Source organism: Colletotrichum truncatum (assembly GCF_014235925.2).
Source record: "Colletotrichum truncatum strain CMES1059 chromosome Unknown Contig_0001, whole genome shotgun sequence".
NCBI lineage: Eukaryota > Fungi > Ascomycota > Sordariomycetes > Glomerellales > Glomerellaceae > Colletotrichum > Colletotrichum truncatum.
The window spans coordinates 2,452,860-2,470,509 of NW_027222398.1; the positions used below are offsets into that span (position 1 = coordinate 2,452,860).

Sequence of the window (17,650 nt, forward strand, 5' to 3'; positions counted from 1 at the left end):
GAGTTGTGTTTTCTCTTTTCTCCCAGGTTCCCAGACTCCTTCCCTTGGGTCGTTTGCGTTTCTTCAGCCTTCAACACATTTTTTTATCATGGCGTCTTCTCGTCCCGAAACGGGAAAACCGGCCAACGCTGTAGACTACGTCGAAGATCCTAATGAAGATGGAGTGAAGAAGGGTGATGCCACTGTTGACGCGGCACTCCGAGGACAGGCCGTCTCGGGTTATGAATCCCTTACCGTCTGGGAGACTGCGAAAGTCTTCAAAGTGGCGACATCGTCGTGCTTCGCAGCTGCCTTTGCTGCTGCTACCGATGGTTACCAAATCGGGTAACGCTCCCCATAGACCTCACAAGAGGGTGATTACCAACTAATGAGAATCTCTAACTGACTTGGACAAACTTATAGAATGAACGCCGGCATTGTGGCGAACAAGGGTTTCGTCCGTCAGTTCGCAACGCTCACCGACGCCACTGGAAAGCCATACCTCGACTCCCCCATCCTCTCGGGATGGAGCTCCATCATGTCCGTGGGCCAAGTCATCGGTATGACCACGATCCCGTTCATATCCTCCCGTTTCGGCCGGAAGATCGCCATGTTCACCACGTGGTTCATCCTCGCAATGAGCGTAATGGTCGAGAGCATCGCTCGCGCCTGGCCCGTCTGGCTCGTCGGAAAGCTGCTGGCCGGTATCGGCGTGGGATGTCTGCAGTCGACGCTCCCAATCTACATCGCCGAAGTGGCCCCCGTGCGAATCCGCGGCGGATTGCTGATGTGTTACTCCTTCTGGTGGACCGTCGGTACCTTTTTCGCTCACGTCGCGCTGCAGAGCCTGAACAAGAATGACCCGTACAACTACCTGAACCCCATCTACACGCAGTGGGCGCAGATTGGGCTCATGCTGGTCATTTTCGTCTTCCTGCCCGAGTCGCCGGCTTGGTGCGTGACCAGGAACGACGAGCAGAGGGCGAAGAAGTGCATGGCTTGGCTGAATCGCGGCGTCGAAGGGTTCAACCTCGACCAGCAGTACACGGCGCTCCTGATGACGGTCGAGCACGAGAAGGCTGTTGCGGCGGAGCAGAAGCGGGAGAAGTGGTACGCCATCTTCCAGGGTACCGACGGACTGCGCACGCTCGTTTCGCTGTGGACGAACTTGTCGCAGCAGTTCATCGGTCTCACCCTCTTCGCCACTTTCGGCACGTACTTTTTCCAACAAGCTGGCCTCCAAGACCCGTTCTTGATCAAGGCTATCACGTCGTCGATCAACATCGCGACTATCATCGTCACGATTCTTGTAGCTGACAAGCTGGGAAGAAGGTGGATTGGTTGCGGCGGTATCAGCGTTTGTTGGGCGGCGTGCGTGATCATTGGCATTCTGGGCGTCATCAAGGAGACCAAGGCCACGACGTATGTCTTTGTGCTTTTTGCATGCTTCTGGAGTAAGTTATCCCACCGCCATTCGGAATCGGACCCCCCCCCCCCCCCCCGGCCCGGGCTGACAGAGTACCCCACTAGACATCGGCATGACGGCCAGCGGCGCCGCCGGTTGGGGCTTCATTGGCGAAATCTCGTCGCAGCGCCTCCGACCTTATACCGCCGGTTTTGCGGCCGCTTGCACGGCGGTCATCGGCATCGTGATGAACGTCCTGGTTCCGTACATGGTCAACGCGAACAAGTGGAACTGGGGGTTGAAGACGGGCTGGTTCTACGCTGGCGTTGGCCTTCCATTCACCATCGGAATGTGGCTTCTCATCCCGGATACTGCTGGGTAAGTACAAAATCTGGATTTTAAGTCGTTGAGGAGTGATTAAGCTAACATCTTACGTTAGGCGCTCTGCTGCCGAGTTGGATGAGTTATTCGAGCGGAAGATTAAGCCGTGGCAGTTTCACAAGACACAGACAGCTACGCAGAACTTGGTCAATATGCAGAGGTTGGATCAGTAGTAATTATGATGCTACGAAGTATTCTAGAGTGGCCTTTCAGGTCGCCATTGAGAATGAATGTGTTATGGCTGGGCAAGCACCTATGAGTGCTAATAGGTCGCGATTCCGCAAAGGAACCATTCATCACAGCCTCTGGTGAGAAGGAAAAACGCTTTGCAATGATAAGACTGTATAATGATAAAGCCCTACGCGAGGGCCGGTTAAGAGGACATTTTAGACATGGCATGATAGAAATCTTCATGATAGCTTGGTATAACGAATCAACAAGATTTGGCTTGCATTCTCAATATATCACCATTAATTACTTTTGGAAACCTGTCGGGAGCATTCCGTAGATTCACGATAACCATTTAATAGCAAGTCAGCTCGAGCTTGGTCTGAATTCGAAATCGAGGCCCTTCCAGACTTTTGAGGTAGTGGAGCTAATACCTGGTCCGAAGGTTGGTTGGTCCACATCCCGGGCAATCTCAGTGCCGTCTTTGCCGTTGACAAGCAAAGCAAGTCAAACGTGCTTGCCACACGGCCTTGTTTCCGAGATTGCAATGCGCTATACTCCGTACTCAAGTAATAACCTAATTGAGTATCGATACCGGCTTAATTGTGCCGGCAGCCGATAAGCTCTGTGAATCATTGTTATGCTTATACAGCAAACTTACTTGATGATCTTAAGCAATGTGTATTAGGCTGTGTTGCATCTACCCAGGCGGGCCGAGGAGGTCGTACAGCATGGCCAATGCTATTATATGTATTCGAACAATCATGCTAGGTCTAAGCGGCGTGTATTTTGATCCAATAGCAATCTGCGATCCGTGCATTTTGACGTTTGTAGTCAATCGGCCGTCGTAAGAAGTTAATTGCGGTACACGAAGCAGGCCACCCGGCAGCTTGCAGTTTCTCTATCATTTTTTCAACAGCGACCGGAACACGGCTCTCTCAGCCAGTCTAGGAGACCGTCAGCATGATGGCATTGTTTCGCAATTCTAGTCGGTGAAGCCATCCCGCCCATGTCGATGACATGGGAGCTTACAAGATGGTGTTTGCTCACTTAGATTGAGACGAGAACGAACCACCTGAAGCCGACAGGCGCATCTCGACAATCAAAGCGAAGCAAGCATCGGCTACACGATGCCGTGGACATGCAGATTTCCAAGTGAGATATCAAATAAAGGGAAGAGAGAAAAAATGACCCTTTGGTCAATTTCGTCAGGTGTGTTATTTTCCGCGGGACTCTGCCCGACCAACGCGGTGCGGGCCAGGGGCACTTGCGGAGGCCAAGCTTTTGTGTCATGTAGCGGGAAGACGACGTACAGGGGGCTGGGGGCCTACGCCGGGGCAAGACCGATGGTCGTCCGTGCCGATGGTCCGGTATCCCTTCTCCGCCCCCCGTCGCAGATAGAACAGTCGCAAGCCGATTGTTCCTCCACCCCAGGAAAAGGACTGGTGAACTGAGTCAACTGCGATTATGGTGGAAATGGATGGAATATGGGACGAACTACAGCATCTGGATCTGGAGACGTGTTACGGATACTATCATACTCTATATTGTCTCTAGCGGTTCTAGGAATTACTAACATCATAATGTTAGACATGGTAAAGCAAACGAAGTCTAGCTTTAAAACAGTCATAGCAAATACTCCAGAGTCCAGAATGAACATTGCCGTTATGTCCAAGGGCATAAGCGGTGCTACCAGTCAGAAAGATTGCCGTTCTCATTCTATGTACACTCTAATACACGATGTTTTGATTCAAACGCTGACGCCATGACCCCAGGCGACGCGTCCCTGTGAGAATTATTGGCATAGTCACAGAGGACTGCTTGACCTACCCACACAGAACAGGGTACATGTGTGACCTTCACATGTCTAAGATTGGGTATCGCTGCAGCAGCGGCTATTCATCCGCCTCGTCCTCGCCAAGCGGTCGACAACAAGGCAGCGACGTTCCTGGGCAGCATGAGGGATGATATTAAAACCGGGACAGAACCAATTGTTCGTGTAAGCTGGAGCCCGGCAACAAGGCCGACCGAAATCACGCAGGCGGCTCGGGTCCGGGGACGAGGGTTGCAAAATTCGGGTCGGTGAGGGCAGGTTAATCTAAAAAAGGTCTGCGCGTGCCCAGAAAGGAGGATATCAAAATTACGAGGTACCCGGAAATCGATACGTAAGATTCAATAGGGCATTTTTGGGGGAGAGGAGAAGCACGCATCCAGAAGCAATGGATACAAATGCGGTATGTGGCTCCCGAAGACGGTGGGCGTATATTACAAGGAGCGGATAACCCGTATATTGGATTTCCATATGGGGGCCGATTCGAACGGAGCTACACAACGTCATCGGTTAACAGGGCACGCCCCTGTATCCCACTTCCATGTAAGTCGTTGAGCAGGTGCCAAGGTATCCAGGGGGGGGATATTGAATAGAACGAGGAGAATAGAAAAATACTAGAAAATCACTGAGAGGGCAAGACGCTCGGGGCAGGTCAGGGTCAACCAGGAGCCCTGGACAATGGAAGTTAAAAGTCAAGCTAAGGCAACCGTCCCCGTGGCTGCCATGGGCACAGCAAAGCAAAAGGCGATGCCGTGGAGGTAGAATTAATTGGTAGATTATTGGACAGGGGGTGAAGAGGGAAAAAAACACACTGAAAAGACGCTGATGCCAAGCATTAGTGGACGTGGATCCCGAGGGGTGGAGGTTACAGTTTCAGGCCATGCAAAATTTGGGTCCAGGGGCTGCTTCCCTGCCCCCCTTTCCAGCGAGTTTTTCACTGGAGCGATCGGTCTAGCGGCAGCCTGGTTGGTTCGTCTGGAACAGGCACAGCGGCAAGGGCCCCTGTCGATCCCCTGAACTACAGTAAGAGCCCCCTGGAACATACAGACACCACGGACATGAAGTCCCCAAAGGGTTGGTTGGGCCAGAACCTGATCTCATTGGTCAAGCCGCATTGGAACTGCCGGTCCGAGGGATATTCCGTGATGACTCAGCTATCCACCCACACAGAAAGTAGGCGCTGACCAGACAGAGTTACGGCTGCCTCCGCCTCACAAACATTAGGCGACGATCTCGAACAATTAATTCTGGCCAGCTGCACCCCTGAACAACCACATCAAGGGCCACTTCGGCGAGGCCACCACATGGCCCAACAACAACAGCACCAACGTCAACGCACAATTCTTGCATATCCTTGAACCCCGTCACAAAGTCAGCAGAAATGTCAGCAGCTCGGGATCGAGCTTGCTGCACAGAGTTGCGGATAGATTGCCCGACTACCACCCACCAGCCGTCAGCAACCCACTATCCGCCACATCCCAGTCATGGGCTATCCCAACTATCCAACATCCCTCCATCCGTACCTGCATTGGCGCCTCTCGATTCCATGAACCCATCTCCGTTGTCATCTCCATTCTCATCCACTGCCAACTTACACCGGGGACTACCATCTCCATTGAATCTCGCAAGATGCCTTCACCGTGGGCTCATGCCCTGAAAGCCAAGACTCGAACCGGTATTTGCTCAGCCCATCGCGCACCAGGGTAGGCATTAGCTCTCGCTTTTGTTCCATGGTCAACAGATCCCGAATCGAAACAGGCCAGGTCCAGATCCGCTGCTTCGAGAACAGACGGTCTGGAGGCGCTGAGAGATGAACGCCAAGCGCTGCCATGCTTCCTTCTCGTCTTTTTTAGATCCTCCACTATCCGCCAGGAGGGCGGCAAGCCATAGGACGCCCAGGCCCAGTAAGCGATGCACTGCATCCTTCGTCACCTCCATCTCATTAACCATCATACACCTGGCGCGCCTCCACCCAGTTTGCTTCTTTCGTTCCGTCTCCTCGCCGCAAAATACCCGCCCCCCGACTCGTCATCACCTCTAGGCATCAAATCTCCAGTTCTCCAGTCAATCGGTTATCGGCTGCCGCTGAAACTGGCTAGACCTGTCATCGCAGCAATCTGTTCGGTGATCCATCATGATGAGCCGGACTGTCAGGCAGTCAGGCGGTGCCACTGTCTCACTTCGAGACCAGGCATTGCCCTGCTTATTCCCACCAGGCATGGAGCTTTCAGCGCTACTGTAGAGTAGTATGTTGACAGAAGCAAACTGATCGTGGCACTGGCCAGAGTTTCCCTACGCTCAGACGAACCGCCAAGCTGCCTGCTGTCAACCATCCCAGCTCAGCAGCCTGTCTGCCCTGTCACTTCATTTCTTCTTCTCCCTCGCCCCTTTGTTTACTGCTTCCTTGGCCAAGGCCAAGGCTGGCTCTCAGACCTTGAGATCTTCTCGCTTCAAGCCCACTCGCTTGTTGTTGTTGACCAACACTGTCTGTGAGCATACTATAGCTTCAAACCATGAGTTATGATCTTCGTTATCGGTGCTACCTCATCTTCCCTAAGCCACTCCATCGTACGTAGCGGCCGTCCAAGCGAGTTGCTTGCGTTGCTTGCCGCGCATCCATCCTACCGTTTCTTTGCGCCCTAAATACGGGCCATCTCAATTCTCGTACGGCCTAGCCAGCCTACACTGTGACCTCGTCTGCCAACCCTGCAAGGCGGGATGCAACCAAGTCACCACCTTCATTTACGCTGAAACGTCTTGATTTCGCGACGGCTACTTGGTATGGCCACCCTCCCCGCTTGTTTCCTAGCCCTGGGCCTATGGGCAACTTTCCAGCGGCGTTGGCGTCGCCTCGGCTTCTGCTTGTGACCTAGATCCCGGGCCCAAAGACGGGGGCAGACGCCGGCCCCATAGCCCCTCTTCCACCCACTACACACTACTCCTGGCGTCCGTCATGCAGGGTGCGCGCCTCCTGCTTCAACGTCGAACCCCACCCGCCAAAGACAGACCTCGCGGCTTTTTCACAACACTGCTTCATACCATTAGTGTACCTTACCGACTTTGCCTGCCTGCCACCACCAGTCACTGGCAGCTTTGGATTTGCACAGGGAGGGGGGGGGGGGGGGGCTGGCTCCTTAGACAAGGCCCCTGAACCACCTTTTTTTCCCTCATTGACGGAGATGGGGCCGCAGTGGTCTTAGCAAACCAGCATGGGATGAGAGTTGGCGCAGTCTCCTGATGGCCTGGTCGAAATTTGAACTGCACCCACGCTTACGCAGGTCCTAGGGCAACCGGGGTAACACACATCGATGGAGTGGTTCCAGGTCCATCTCGAGATATAAGGCTCCCGTCTCTTCGCCATTGCTTCACTCGTTTCCCTTTCCTCCTCACCCATCAAGTTCGCTCGCAGCTTTCCATTCCCACACTCTTTTTCGCTTTCACAGCACCTTTCTTTCATTTGCATCATTCACTCACTTCATTGACTGAAGTTGACCATCTTTTCGACTTGAAGTCTATCCACTCATTCCTACGAACCGAATTACACATCCCAACTTTTGGAAAAAAGCCCATATACATCACACACATACCGCAAAAATGCCTTCCTTCAAGACCTCCGCTGTTGTTTCCGCCCTTGCTGGCGCCGCCACCGTCATGGCCCACGGCCACGTCAACTACTTCACCGTTGACGGCAAGTACTACCAGGGCTACGATGTCACCTCTTACCCCTACCAGGCCAGCCCCCCTGAGGTCTACGGATGGTAAGCCCTCTTTGCGTCCCTGAAGTTATTCACGGGATCACAGCCATGCTAACGATACTTCTCAGGTCCGCCACCAACACCGACAACGGCTTCGTCGATGCCACCAGCTACTCCAGCGGCGACATCATCTGCCACAAGGGCGCCAAGAACGCCGCTCTGACCGCCACCGCCGCCCCCGGCTCCAAGGTCGAGATCTTCTGGGACACCTGGCCCGAGTCCCACAAGGGCCCCGTCATCGACTACCTCGCCCCTTGCGGCTCTGACTGCTCTACCGTTGACAAGGCCAGCCTCGAGTTCTTCAAGATCCAGGAGCAGGGCAAGATCGACGACTCTCTCCAGAACGGCAAGTGGGCTTCTGATGTCCTCATTGCCAACAACAACTCCTGGACCTTGACCATCCCCAAGAACGTCAAGGCTGGCAAGTACGTCCTCCGCCACGAGATCATTGCCCTCCACGCCGCCGGCCAGGAGAACGGTGCCCAGAACTACCCCCAGTGCTTCAACCTCGAGATCACTGGCTCCGGCTCTGAGGCCCCCGCCGGCACCCTCGGCACCGCCCTCTACAAGGCCAACGACGCCGGCATCCTCGTCTCCATCTACAACAACCTGAAGTCCTACGTCATCCCCGGCCCCAAGATCGACTCTGCCTTCAGCAGCGGCTCTGGCTCTGACTCCGGCTCTGACTCTCCTGCTCCCTCCGCCACCGCTCCTGCCGCTTCCGCCACTGCCCCCGCTGCCTCTGCCAGCGCCCCTGCTGTCACCTCCGCTGCTCCCGCTGCCACCACCTCCGCTGCCGCTGCCCCCGCTGTTACCTCTGCCGCCGCTGCCCAGCCCACTGGTGGTGCCTCCAAGCCCACCTGCGAGGAGAAGCGCCGCCGCCGTCTTGCGCGCCGCATGGAGCGCCAGCACGCCCGCGACGTCGTCCGCCGCAACTAAGTCTTGCGCGTCTAACTTTGAGTAAACCTCACTCCTTTACGGGGTTATAGCTCAGTCACGCAAGGCATGACGACATGACAATTGCTTTGTTGGAAAATTTTCACATGTATATATAAACAACACTTGTTGGTTTCGTGTAAAACACCCCCTTCAAAAAAGCCTTGGGCTTTTGGAATGATGGCTTCGAGCCTTGGCTCCGGCAGCGCCGGTGCGAAGAATCATATCTAGACGAATGGAAAGGGGCGAGCCGAAAAATGATCGGTCGTCCTGACATTAGTACAAACTTCTTTGCCTCTGCTTTTTTTGTGATTTGTATGTTTGTGTGAATAGTATCGTCTTGATCCTTGAGAAATCTGTAGGTTTCTAGATCGTCACCAGTCAACGACAGATCATGCCGATCTGTGATGGATCCACCCGTGTCATAGAGCTACTTTATTTCATGGTCCTGCAATGACACAACTGACGTTCCCCTGAAGCGCATCCCAGCGTCTTAACATACCACGTTATAGCTGCTTCGGGCCAATTCCTCGTCAGCATCTTCACATCCTTGATCGCGGACGCCGTTACCCCCCTCCCCCTTTCATTTGTTTGACCGGCCATCTTTTCCGTCGTCCGAACCCTTTTTTCCCACCGTGTCCGTCTGACTCGGTCTCGCCGGCCCGTCATCAACCGGCTGACAGAGTCATTCATTCCATGGGCGTTTAACACACTTTCTTTGTTCTGACTCCGTACCCCGTGCAATAACCGCAAACTCTATCCGACGATCTCTTTTTTTTTTTTTTTTTCACTCCGTGTCATCCCTGATCGCGCAACCAGCATACAAGGATTCTTATAGATTTAGAGTGTTTCGCGGGATAACCTAATGTGCCGAGATAAACCATGACACCAGCCACAGCTCCGATTAATATCCACCAGCCACACCTGCTCATCCTCACTCCCTCGCAGCCACATCGGTTCCCTATCCGTCTTGTCCCTTGTGGCTGGTGGACGGGCGTCAGCGAGGGGGGGCGTCCTGCAACGGCCATTGATTGGCTCTCCCGCGTGCGATCCTCGCTTATCTTCCGGCAATGAGGAGGTGGCATGTTCTTTTAGACATTGGTATTGATCAACGCCTCGACGGGCAGAGAGGCCAATCAAGGCGCAACCGTGCCTTTGGGATTCGGAGATAGCTGGTGAAGGATGCGCGGGGAGATCTTGATGTCCTTGTTTTCTGTGCCTTGGGGGGGGGGGGATGCAAAGTTTGGATTTTGGCGCCCTGCATCTCAGGTACGGAAATATGTAGGTATCTAAATTGAGGTCGTGTCACCAACCATCCCCCCGGATCATTGAACCAGGTCGGCGGATCTGCCCTTTTTTTTGTTCATGCTGTGTCTAGAACACGGCTGTTTCGACGATTTTTAGCATGTCAAGGCTACTTGTACTTCCTCTCAGTTTAGAGTAAGTTTATCAATGCGCAAAATGGCGAGTGTTTGGTAGAGGCAGTTAAACGGCGAGCGACCGTGTGAATATGAGTCTTAGTCCGAAACCTTTGGTCCAGCCAAACGTGGAGATTAACTGCCCACGCCACACGATAAGCCCACAAACGCCTCGCGGCAACATGTGGGAACTGGTTCATCATGAATGCATCACAGTTCGTCCCATTCTGTGTCTTATTTTTCCGTAAGTATCTCTCTCTCTCTCTCTGAAGAGTGATCTCGCGCGCGGGGGGCATAGAGAAAAGAGGCGAAAAAAAAAAAATGAGGGCCATTATCTATAGTATAAGGTACCCGTCGTCCGCTGATTGCCCCGCAAAAAACCTCCTGCACGACATGTCGCTGCCTTTCTACTTCGAGGCAAACAGGTGCACTTCGAACAGTGTGTCCTAGTATATACTATTTTATTTCCGGGGGGAACACCTTATCTTATCAGCTGGGCATCATCATTCAACGGTAATGCCGGTTTAAGACGTCCCCTCTGGAAGCCAAAAAAAAGATGGGATGAGACGGGCATAGAGATAAGAGTCCTGTTGGTCTGGCCCGTCTTTGCAGTTGCGACGGTCCTTATCTCTTGGCGGGTCCCCCCCGGAACATACATACATACATACATACATACATACATCCCCCCCTCCCCTTCCCCCTCCCTTCCCCAAGCCCCTTATCTATGGTTTGTCTGTAGCCACTCACGGGACGTAGTAGACTTCGAGTAGGGGTTAAAGACGGCCACTGAGACGAGAGATCGATATTATTCATACTCATTGCCTAACGAACTTGGGGGGATCGCAGGGGGGGTTTTTCTTCTGATCTTCGAGTGCATGTCTCTTTTGCCCTTGGGGGAAAAGCTTGTCTCTGCACGGTGTTGCGGCACCTGAGAGTGTGTGGGAGGACAAGATTGTCTGGGATGAACGAGACGGAGGAGTCCCTGCTTGCCGCTTGTGTACATGACTATTATTGAGTTTTGAGAGATAAGGAAATTGAACATCTCTCGATATATCACTGTCGATGTCCCGCCCTGATCTGCTTCGTTTTTTTGATGACGGCCGTGTTGAATTCTGCATTCTGATATATACCCCTTTTTGTCTTTCTTCTTTGGTGGCACACATTGTGATAAAGTGACTTATTGTGTTATCCTCGTTTCGGTTATACCATTGGAAGTTTTGTCATCCTGATCAGAATCCGATATGGCGGACTCAATCATGGAAAAGGAGAAGAATATCACTCCTTCATCTTCAGAAGAACATGGACTAGGAAACACAACGCAAGAAGTTACTCTCACAAAGGACGGCTTCAGTGTCCATCCGCAACCCATCCAAGATGACCCCTTGGACCCCCTCAACTGGTCACCGTTCCAGAAGAACGTCATCCTCGCCATCGTCATGGCATTGTACGTTACTCCCGCCACCCCTCCCCCCCGCGGGAAGTGACTTTTTTTTTCTCACACTGACAATGATTCAAAACAACAACAGATACTTCATGTTCACATACATCACAACGACAACAGTCCCCTCCTTTCCCGAGATCCAAGAACAATATTCCCTCACCCTCGAGATGGTAAACTGGACCGTCGCCATCCCCGCTCTAGGCCTCGCACTCGGGCCTCTGATCTGGTCTTCCCCCGCAGACATCATCGGCCGCCGCCCCGTCTTCATCCTCGGAACCATCGTTGCCTTCGCCGCCACCATCGGAGCCGCCAAGGCTGATTCGTACGGGGGATACATGGCCGCCCGTCTCTTCCAGGGTTTGGGAGTCAGTCCCGCAGCGACTGTAGGTTTGGCAATCATCAACGACATGTTCTTCGAACACGAGCGCGGACAAAAGGTGGGACTGTGGGTGTTGGCCATCGATTTGGGTCTGCTCACGGGTCCCCTGGTGGGAGGCTTCGTGGACCTGATCGACCATTACTGGATCCAGTGGCTTACGGCCATCTTCTTCGCCGTCATCTTGATCGCCGAGTTGGCTTTCCTGCCCGAAACCCTTTACCCCAGGGATTTCATGCTGTCCAAGACGAAGGGTGTTATGCCTTCCACCGGTGTAAGTGATGAGAAGGACCTTGCGAGGGCAACTGTTGCCGCGGAGGAAGTGAATGTGCCCAGGACGAAAAAGCTCGGCTTTGCCAACCTGAAGCCCGTGCCGGCTATGAGACACCCCAAGCCATGGGACTCGGTCATTCGGTTCGGAAAACTGTTCATGTTCCCCGTCGTGCCCATCGCAACGGGCGTGTACTGCTTCGGTTGGTATTGGTGGGTGTTGTCAGTCATCACGATGATTCCCGTCGCGTACGCCGACTACTCGCCGCAGACTCAGGGGTAAGTGGACCATGACACACTCTGAACGGACGGGGGACAACCATCTGACTTTGGCCGCAGCCTGTTCTTCATCGGACTCATCGTCGGCACCCTCATCTCCGAGATATTCTTCTCCGGCAAGCTCAGCGACTGGCTCGTCGTCAAGCTGGCGAAGCGCAACGACGGCACAAAGACGGCTGAGATGCGTCTCTGGCTCGCATACCCCGCTGCCATCCTTACTGCCGTCGGCCTCATCGTCTGGGGTGTCAGTATTGACAAGGGGTATCACTGGATGGTGGGACAAGTTGCTTTTGCCCTTTGTAAGTCGCCACCACCACCTAGCTTCGTCTGTATCTGACACTTTACTAACCGATGATGTTAAGTCGGCGCCGGGATACAGATGGGCAACACGGCAATCTGCTCGTACATTGTCGACGCGTACCCGCTGCAGAGCATGGCCGTCATCACGTTCTACGCCGTCCTCCTCAACTTTAGCGCCTTCGTCGACCCCTTCTTCATCGCGCCGTGGGTTGACAACGTGGGATACACGTGGGCCTTCGCGGGGCATGCGATTATAACGGTGTTTTTCTGTATCCCTGCGCTTGCGTCCCTGCATTGGTTTGGCGGTTCTATTAGGGAGCGCTGTGGAGCTCCTGATTGGGTTAATCCGGAGTATGATCATGATGTTGTCGGAGATGCGTAGGATGTGTTTTTAGAGTAGTAAAGTTAATGCGATTATGAGTCAGTTATGTTTCTTGTGCCCGACTACGGCGCTCTCAATTTGTTCGGAGAAAGTTTGATTTGTCGGCGTTGAGTTGGACATTGTAGTGGGAATCCAAACAAAAGTCTTCTGGCCCGGAAGTCCAAGCTGATGTATCTGTAGATGTGAAAGTAGCTGAAATTGAAAAGGTTGTTTCAGAGCATGGCATATCCAGGCCACGGGTATTGATTTCTATGTCGTCACTATTTACTGTCGATTTCAATGTTTGCGGGCGATAATTTGTGTCGTGTTTCTAGGAGAAAAGTTTACATCTAGTACGATCGATAAGAAGTAGGCGAAAGAAGCGATATTGTCCTATTATGTATGCACATGCAGTGGGATGGTCGGTTTTGAGCACCACAAGAGCTTCCACTACGGTCCGTATACTACTAAATGGCGACACACTGGCCCGATATTAAAAGATGCGAAACGAGTCTAGAATTTTCCATGCCAAGGCACATCCATCACCAAGGTAGAAGTGGTGAAACCGACGTTGGCGTGTTTAGAAGCGAATCTACTTTAACCAGGAGTACTAGTCTCTGATCCTTGATGTATTTCAAGCTTTCAATCAATCATGGTTTAAGTTTTGCCCAGATTGATCACTTACAAACGGTCTGCTTTGTAGTCAAAGAACACTTGCGAAGAGGCCGTTGGTACTGCTCTAAACCTAACAGTTCTGTTGAAATTTGCATTTACAAAAGAAGGGCAAAACACAGAATTGATCAACTACGAAGGTATATAAGAAATCACCGCTTGCAACCCCAGACCGCGTCCGTATGCTCGACCACTTCGCAGACTCAATGCCCTGTCATGTCAGATCACAGCTTGCCAGCCTATCTCTTGCATAGGCCATTGGATATAAAACCTATGCTCTTCTCCAAGTACCCGCCAAATCTCTTCTATAAGATGAGAAGACCATCCCTGCATCCACCAACAAGCCTCTAGCGACTTCAGAAGCACACAGTAATGCGCGAAAATGATGAGAGCTTCTGGCTGACGCTGAATCAATAACTCTATGAACTCACTACAACATTGATACGGCCATGAAAGTACGTTCGATGTTTCCGAGACACCTAGGCTCTCGCCGGGGTCGGCTCCGTGAGTCGGATTAGGCACTGGCCGCGGCGCCAGGTGATGCCTGCAGAAACACGCTTCCAAGTTATCGATATTCTTCAGGTATATAGCTTCTTGGTGCGAATTCGCCAATGTGTTGCGGATCATCTGGCGTAATGATGATAGCTGACGGTGCTCAATAGTTGAAAGCCATGTGCTAGAGGATGGAAGGACAGATTCGCTACCGATTGGTCTGACTCGTGATGTTCCCTTCACGACCAACGGAGAGAGAGGGCCCGTCATGAGCTCTTCTGATGCAGAGTCAAAAATATGCCGCATCCCTCTAAACATGACGAGCCAATCTGCAATTCCGCTAGAGTTTGTGAGAAGCATATCGCCCACCGTTCTTGGCGATGCAACTGCGTAAAAAAAAGTCAAAATCGAAAAGATGTAGAGCGCCGAGGCGTTTCCGCTTATGACGTTCCGCAGCAGTACTGTGGCTTCTCGGAGTGCTGCTTCGTGCTCTGACTTGGCCAGAGCGATGTAATGTTCTCTTTTAGAAGGAGATAAGCGCGATAGATGTAACGCCGTGATGGCAAAGAGACCACGCATCACAAATCCATGGGTGAATCCGAGTTTTGGGACGTTGATGCGCCACACTGTCCGTAGAGCAACATCGGCCGACAACGAATAGCTGGTTAGAGTTGTGTAGGTGTGCAGTAGTTCCAGATGCACAAAGTTCATGTCCATATGCGATGCAAGTCCATTTTCGAAAGATCTTATATCGGTATTGGGTCTACTGAGCGTCACTTGTGGAGACCCTACCTCGAATACGCATTCGCTTGAGTACTTGATGCAGTTGCGGCATAACGGTTTCTGTTCGTCGCACTGTAATCATGTCAGCCTCGGCGTTGTGAGTAATATCAACCCTCCGGCGTACTTTAATCTTCCTGCGCTTACAGGTGCCGCACCCTGTGCGAACTTTGCGATGCCTTCGCCGAGGCCCAGTTGCATTTGACACCGGGCCGGACCCGACAGATTCAAGCATGGTCTGAGGTTGATTATGGAAGAAACTAGTACGGAGTCTCGGCTGCACCTAGGCGATGCAAAGACTAGCTTATGGGTCACCGCAAGGGTATTTGCGTAAATGATGATGCCGGTTGGATGGGAGCTTGTAACTCGGACCTGTTCCGAGATATTTCGTTTAGGATGTCGTACCGAACAAGTGGGATGCGAATGATCATTCACGTTAAATAGTTATGGTCTTATCACGTGCTCTAGCTTGGTTGAACAAAAAACTTGATACAAGAGCGCGGAGGACGGACGACTGGAGTACGAGGTTGATGACTTTTGTATACGCGTATTCGGGCTTTGAATTGCCTAAATACAAGTACAATTACTCCATTATAAACTGGGGTGACCATGTCATGTTATACCCTTGCAGACCACACAGCCTATGGCCATGGGCCTATCAAGGAATACGGAGCGACTGCACGGGCTCAAAATGAACTACCATTTGGCTTTCAAACTTTTGCCAACTACTTGACTCATATCCAAGTGATTATGAAAGAATTATACTTGCATCGTATTTCACAACGATGATCATGAGAGCCACGGTTTCGAATTACTTTGCCTTAATTGCTTTCAATGTGGAAATGCTAGCTAACTACGAGCGCTGCAAAGTAACTACATTCCGTGATATAAACTATTATGCAATATACTAGAAGCGAATGTTCCCGAATTGGCCTGAGTTTACAGGAGAAAGTGACTGCGCTCACTAGCCATAGTGTGTGCGTGGAAGGTTTTGTTATAGGGTATGAAAGATATCACCTCGGTTCATTGATTTTTGACCTTCGAATGAACCAAAACCCCCCAGATGGCCTAGTGACCACCGCCAAGGAAGGACAGTTGCTCCACGTGACCAAAAAAGCTGACATTTTGTCCATCCCACGTTCCGGTACCTTGGCCATAAGCTTCAGTAATGTTGTAGCCCTTATAACCTTTTCCTGCCGTGACTTCACCCTTGGCTGGATACTGCTGGATTTGAAAGCTTGCATTCCGAGTGGGCATATCGATTCGGAACTGACTGAAGTAGTTCAGTCCAGTTACAGGACTAACCCATTTCTCCAACGCTCTGGAAGTACCGGCAATCTCGACAACTTCGTGTAAGCCATCAGGATGCCAAACAGTCGCCCATGCACGTTCATTCAGTGTACCATCGGTGGTGGGCGCCAAGGTCCAGGTATGGATCATGATGCCATTGGAAAGGTACAGCCAGAATCCGAGGTGTCCTCCTGGAATTCCGAAGACACCACTCTGGCGCTCAAAGAATGCAAATGAGTTATCATAGTCGATTGCTTCGCTGCGCCCATCAATCTCAATCGTGCCATTAACCCGCATAGTTGGATTGCCCTGTACGTCGCCATGTCAGCTATGTTAACCAGCTCTTTTTCACTCTTGGTGTAGATCTTACCCAGTACCAAGAATACCCAGGAATAAGGCGGCGATAATCATCATGGTCCTTCACGAAGGAAGAGGGACCAATTGTAACACCACCGCTGCCGCCAACATAGAGATTCTTTCCGGTTGGATTAAAAGTCACATCAATCTTTACTCCAGAGAAGTCGCTGGAGTACTGCAGGGTAGTGTAGTTATCTCCGCCAGCTGGACTAGAGAAGTTCTGTGGGATGGATTGCAAGAAAACTTGATCATCACGGCCCACGCCTGGAGCCATAGCGGTACCTCCGACAGCTGGTGCCTCTAAGTTCTGGAGGTCATTCAACACGTAGATGCCGGTTGTCATGTTGAAAAAATGGTTCGGAGCAACCGTGACATGATACTTGCGGCCATCCGTAAGGGTTACCCAGAGGAGGAAGAAGTAACTGTTTAAAGGACAGAGCATTAGCGAGCCACTTTGACTAGCCTGAGTTGGCCGGCATCACTGACCTGCTAAGATTTTCATCACCAGGATCGAGCCATGCCATGTGCTTCCGAACATCATAGCGACCGACATTCGTCTTAAGATTAAGTTAGCTAGAGCGCGAGGCAAAGAACTTGAAAGCTGAAATCGTCCGTACCCCATCATTCTGTATAGTGCTAGGAGGAAACTGAGGCGGAGCAAAGCTAGGAATATCGATTCCCGCCACTGACAGCAATAGCGCAGAGAACGCAAGAACCGATCGCATGGTGGAAACTCTGGTCGTTTTTATGCCAATGGTAGGCTAAAATTCATCTCGTCTTTGTAGCTGAAGTAGGCAGTTAGAAAATCTTTTGACCAAGCAGGTATCATGGCTTTATATAATCTTGAATTTGCGTATTTCTACATAAGCCTGCAATGACTTTTATTGACCGTCTCAATGATACCATAGGACTGAGATCATGCCAGGGTGACCAAGTTTGGTTTAGCCAATCGCCATTCGGAACTAAACGAATCCTCGGACCGAGTCCGATCGCACCTCGTAACTTCTCCGAGTTGTGATTTCATAGGCCGAGTGACCTCACATGGGTTTCCCACGCCTTCAATCTCTGAGTATATTGCGGCATGTCGTAATGGGGATGACTAAACACGTAACCGCCTCGAAGTAACACCCTCAGTAAAGGTTCATTGTGGATCATCCAA

At 51.8% G+C, this 17,650-nt stretch overlaps 4 protein-coding genes across 4 annotated transcripts; 3 read left to right on the forward strand and 1 right to left on the reverse strand.

Annotated features, from left to right (window-relative positions):
* Positions 1-88: 88 nt before the first annotated feature.
* On the forward strand, positions 89-1,938 carry CTRU02_200618 (glucose transporter HXT5; the record flags this gene model as incomplete). Its single annotated transcript, XM_036718627.1, has 4 exons — positions 89-324; positions 403-1,433; positions 1,510-1,762; positions 1,824-1,938. The coding sequence occupies 4 exons, from the start codon at positions 89-91 to the stop codon at positions 1,936-1,938; spliced, it is 1,635 nt and encodes a 544-aa protein (XP_036589627.1).
* Positions 1,939-7,358: 5,420 nt separating this feature from the next.
* Positions 7,359-8,458, forward strand: CTRU02_200619 (Endoglucanase-4-like protein 1; the record flags this gene model as incomplete). Its single annotated transcript, XM_036718628.1, has 2 exons — positions 7,359-7,522; positions 7,588-8,458. 2 exons carry the CDS (start codon positions 7,359-7,361, stop codon positions 8,456-8,458), a joined length of 1,035 nt encoding a protein of 344 aa, XP_036589628.1.
* A 2,656-nt stretch (positions 8,459-11,114) lies between these two features.
* On the forward strand, positions 11,115-12,921 carry CTRU02_200620 (major facilitator superfamily transporter; the record flags this gene model as incomplete). Its single annotated transcript, XM_036718629.1, has 4 exons — positions 11,115-11,317; positions 11,400-12,239; positions 12,264-12,538; positions 12,602-12,921. 4 exons carry the CDS (start codon positions 11,115-11,117, stop codon positions 12,919-12,921), a joined length of 1,638 nt encoding a protein of 545 aa, XP_036589629.1.
* A 2,991-nt stretch (positions 12,922-15,912) lies between these two features.
* CTRU02_200621 (uncharacterized protein) lies at positions 15,913-17,015 on the reverse strand (the record flags this gene model as incomplete). The annotated part of the gene is made up of 3 exons (XM_036718630.2): positions 15,913-16,443; positions 16,505-16,913; positions 16,978-17,015. 3 exons carry the CDS (start codon positions 17,013-17,015, stop codon positions 15,913-15,915), a joined length of 978 nt encoding a protein of 325 aa, XP_036589630.2.
* Positions 17,016-17,650: the final 635 nt, after the last annotated feature.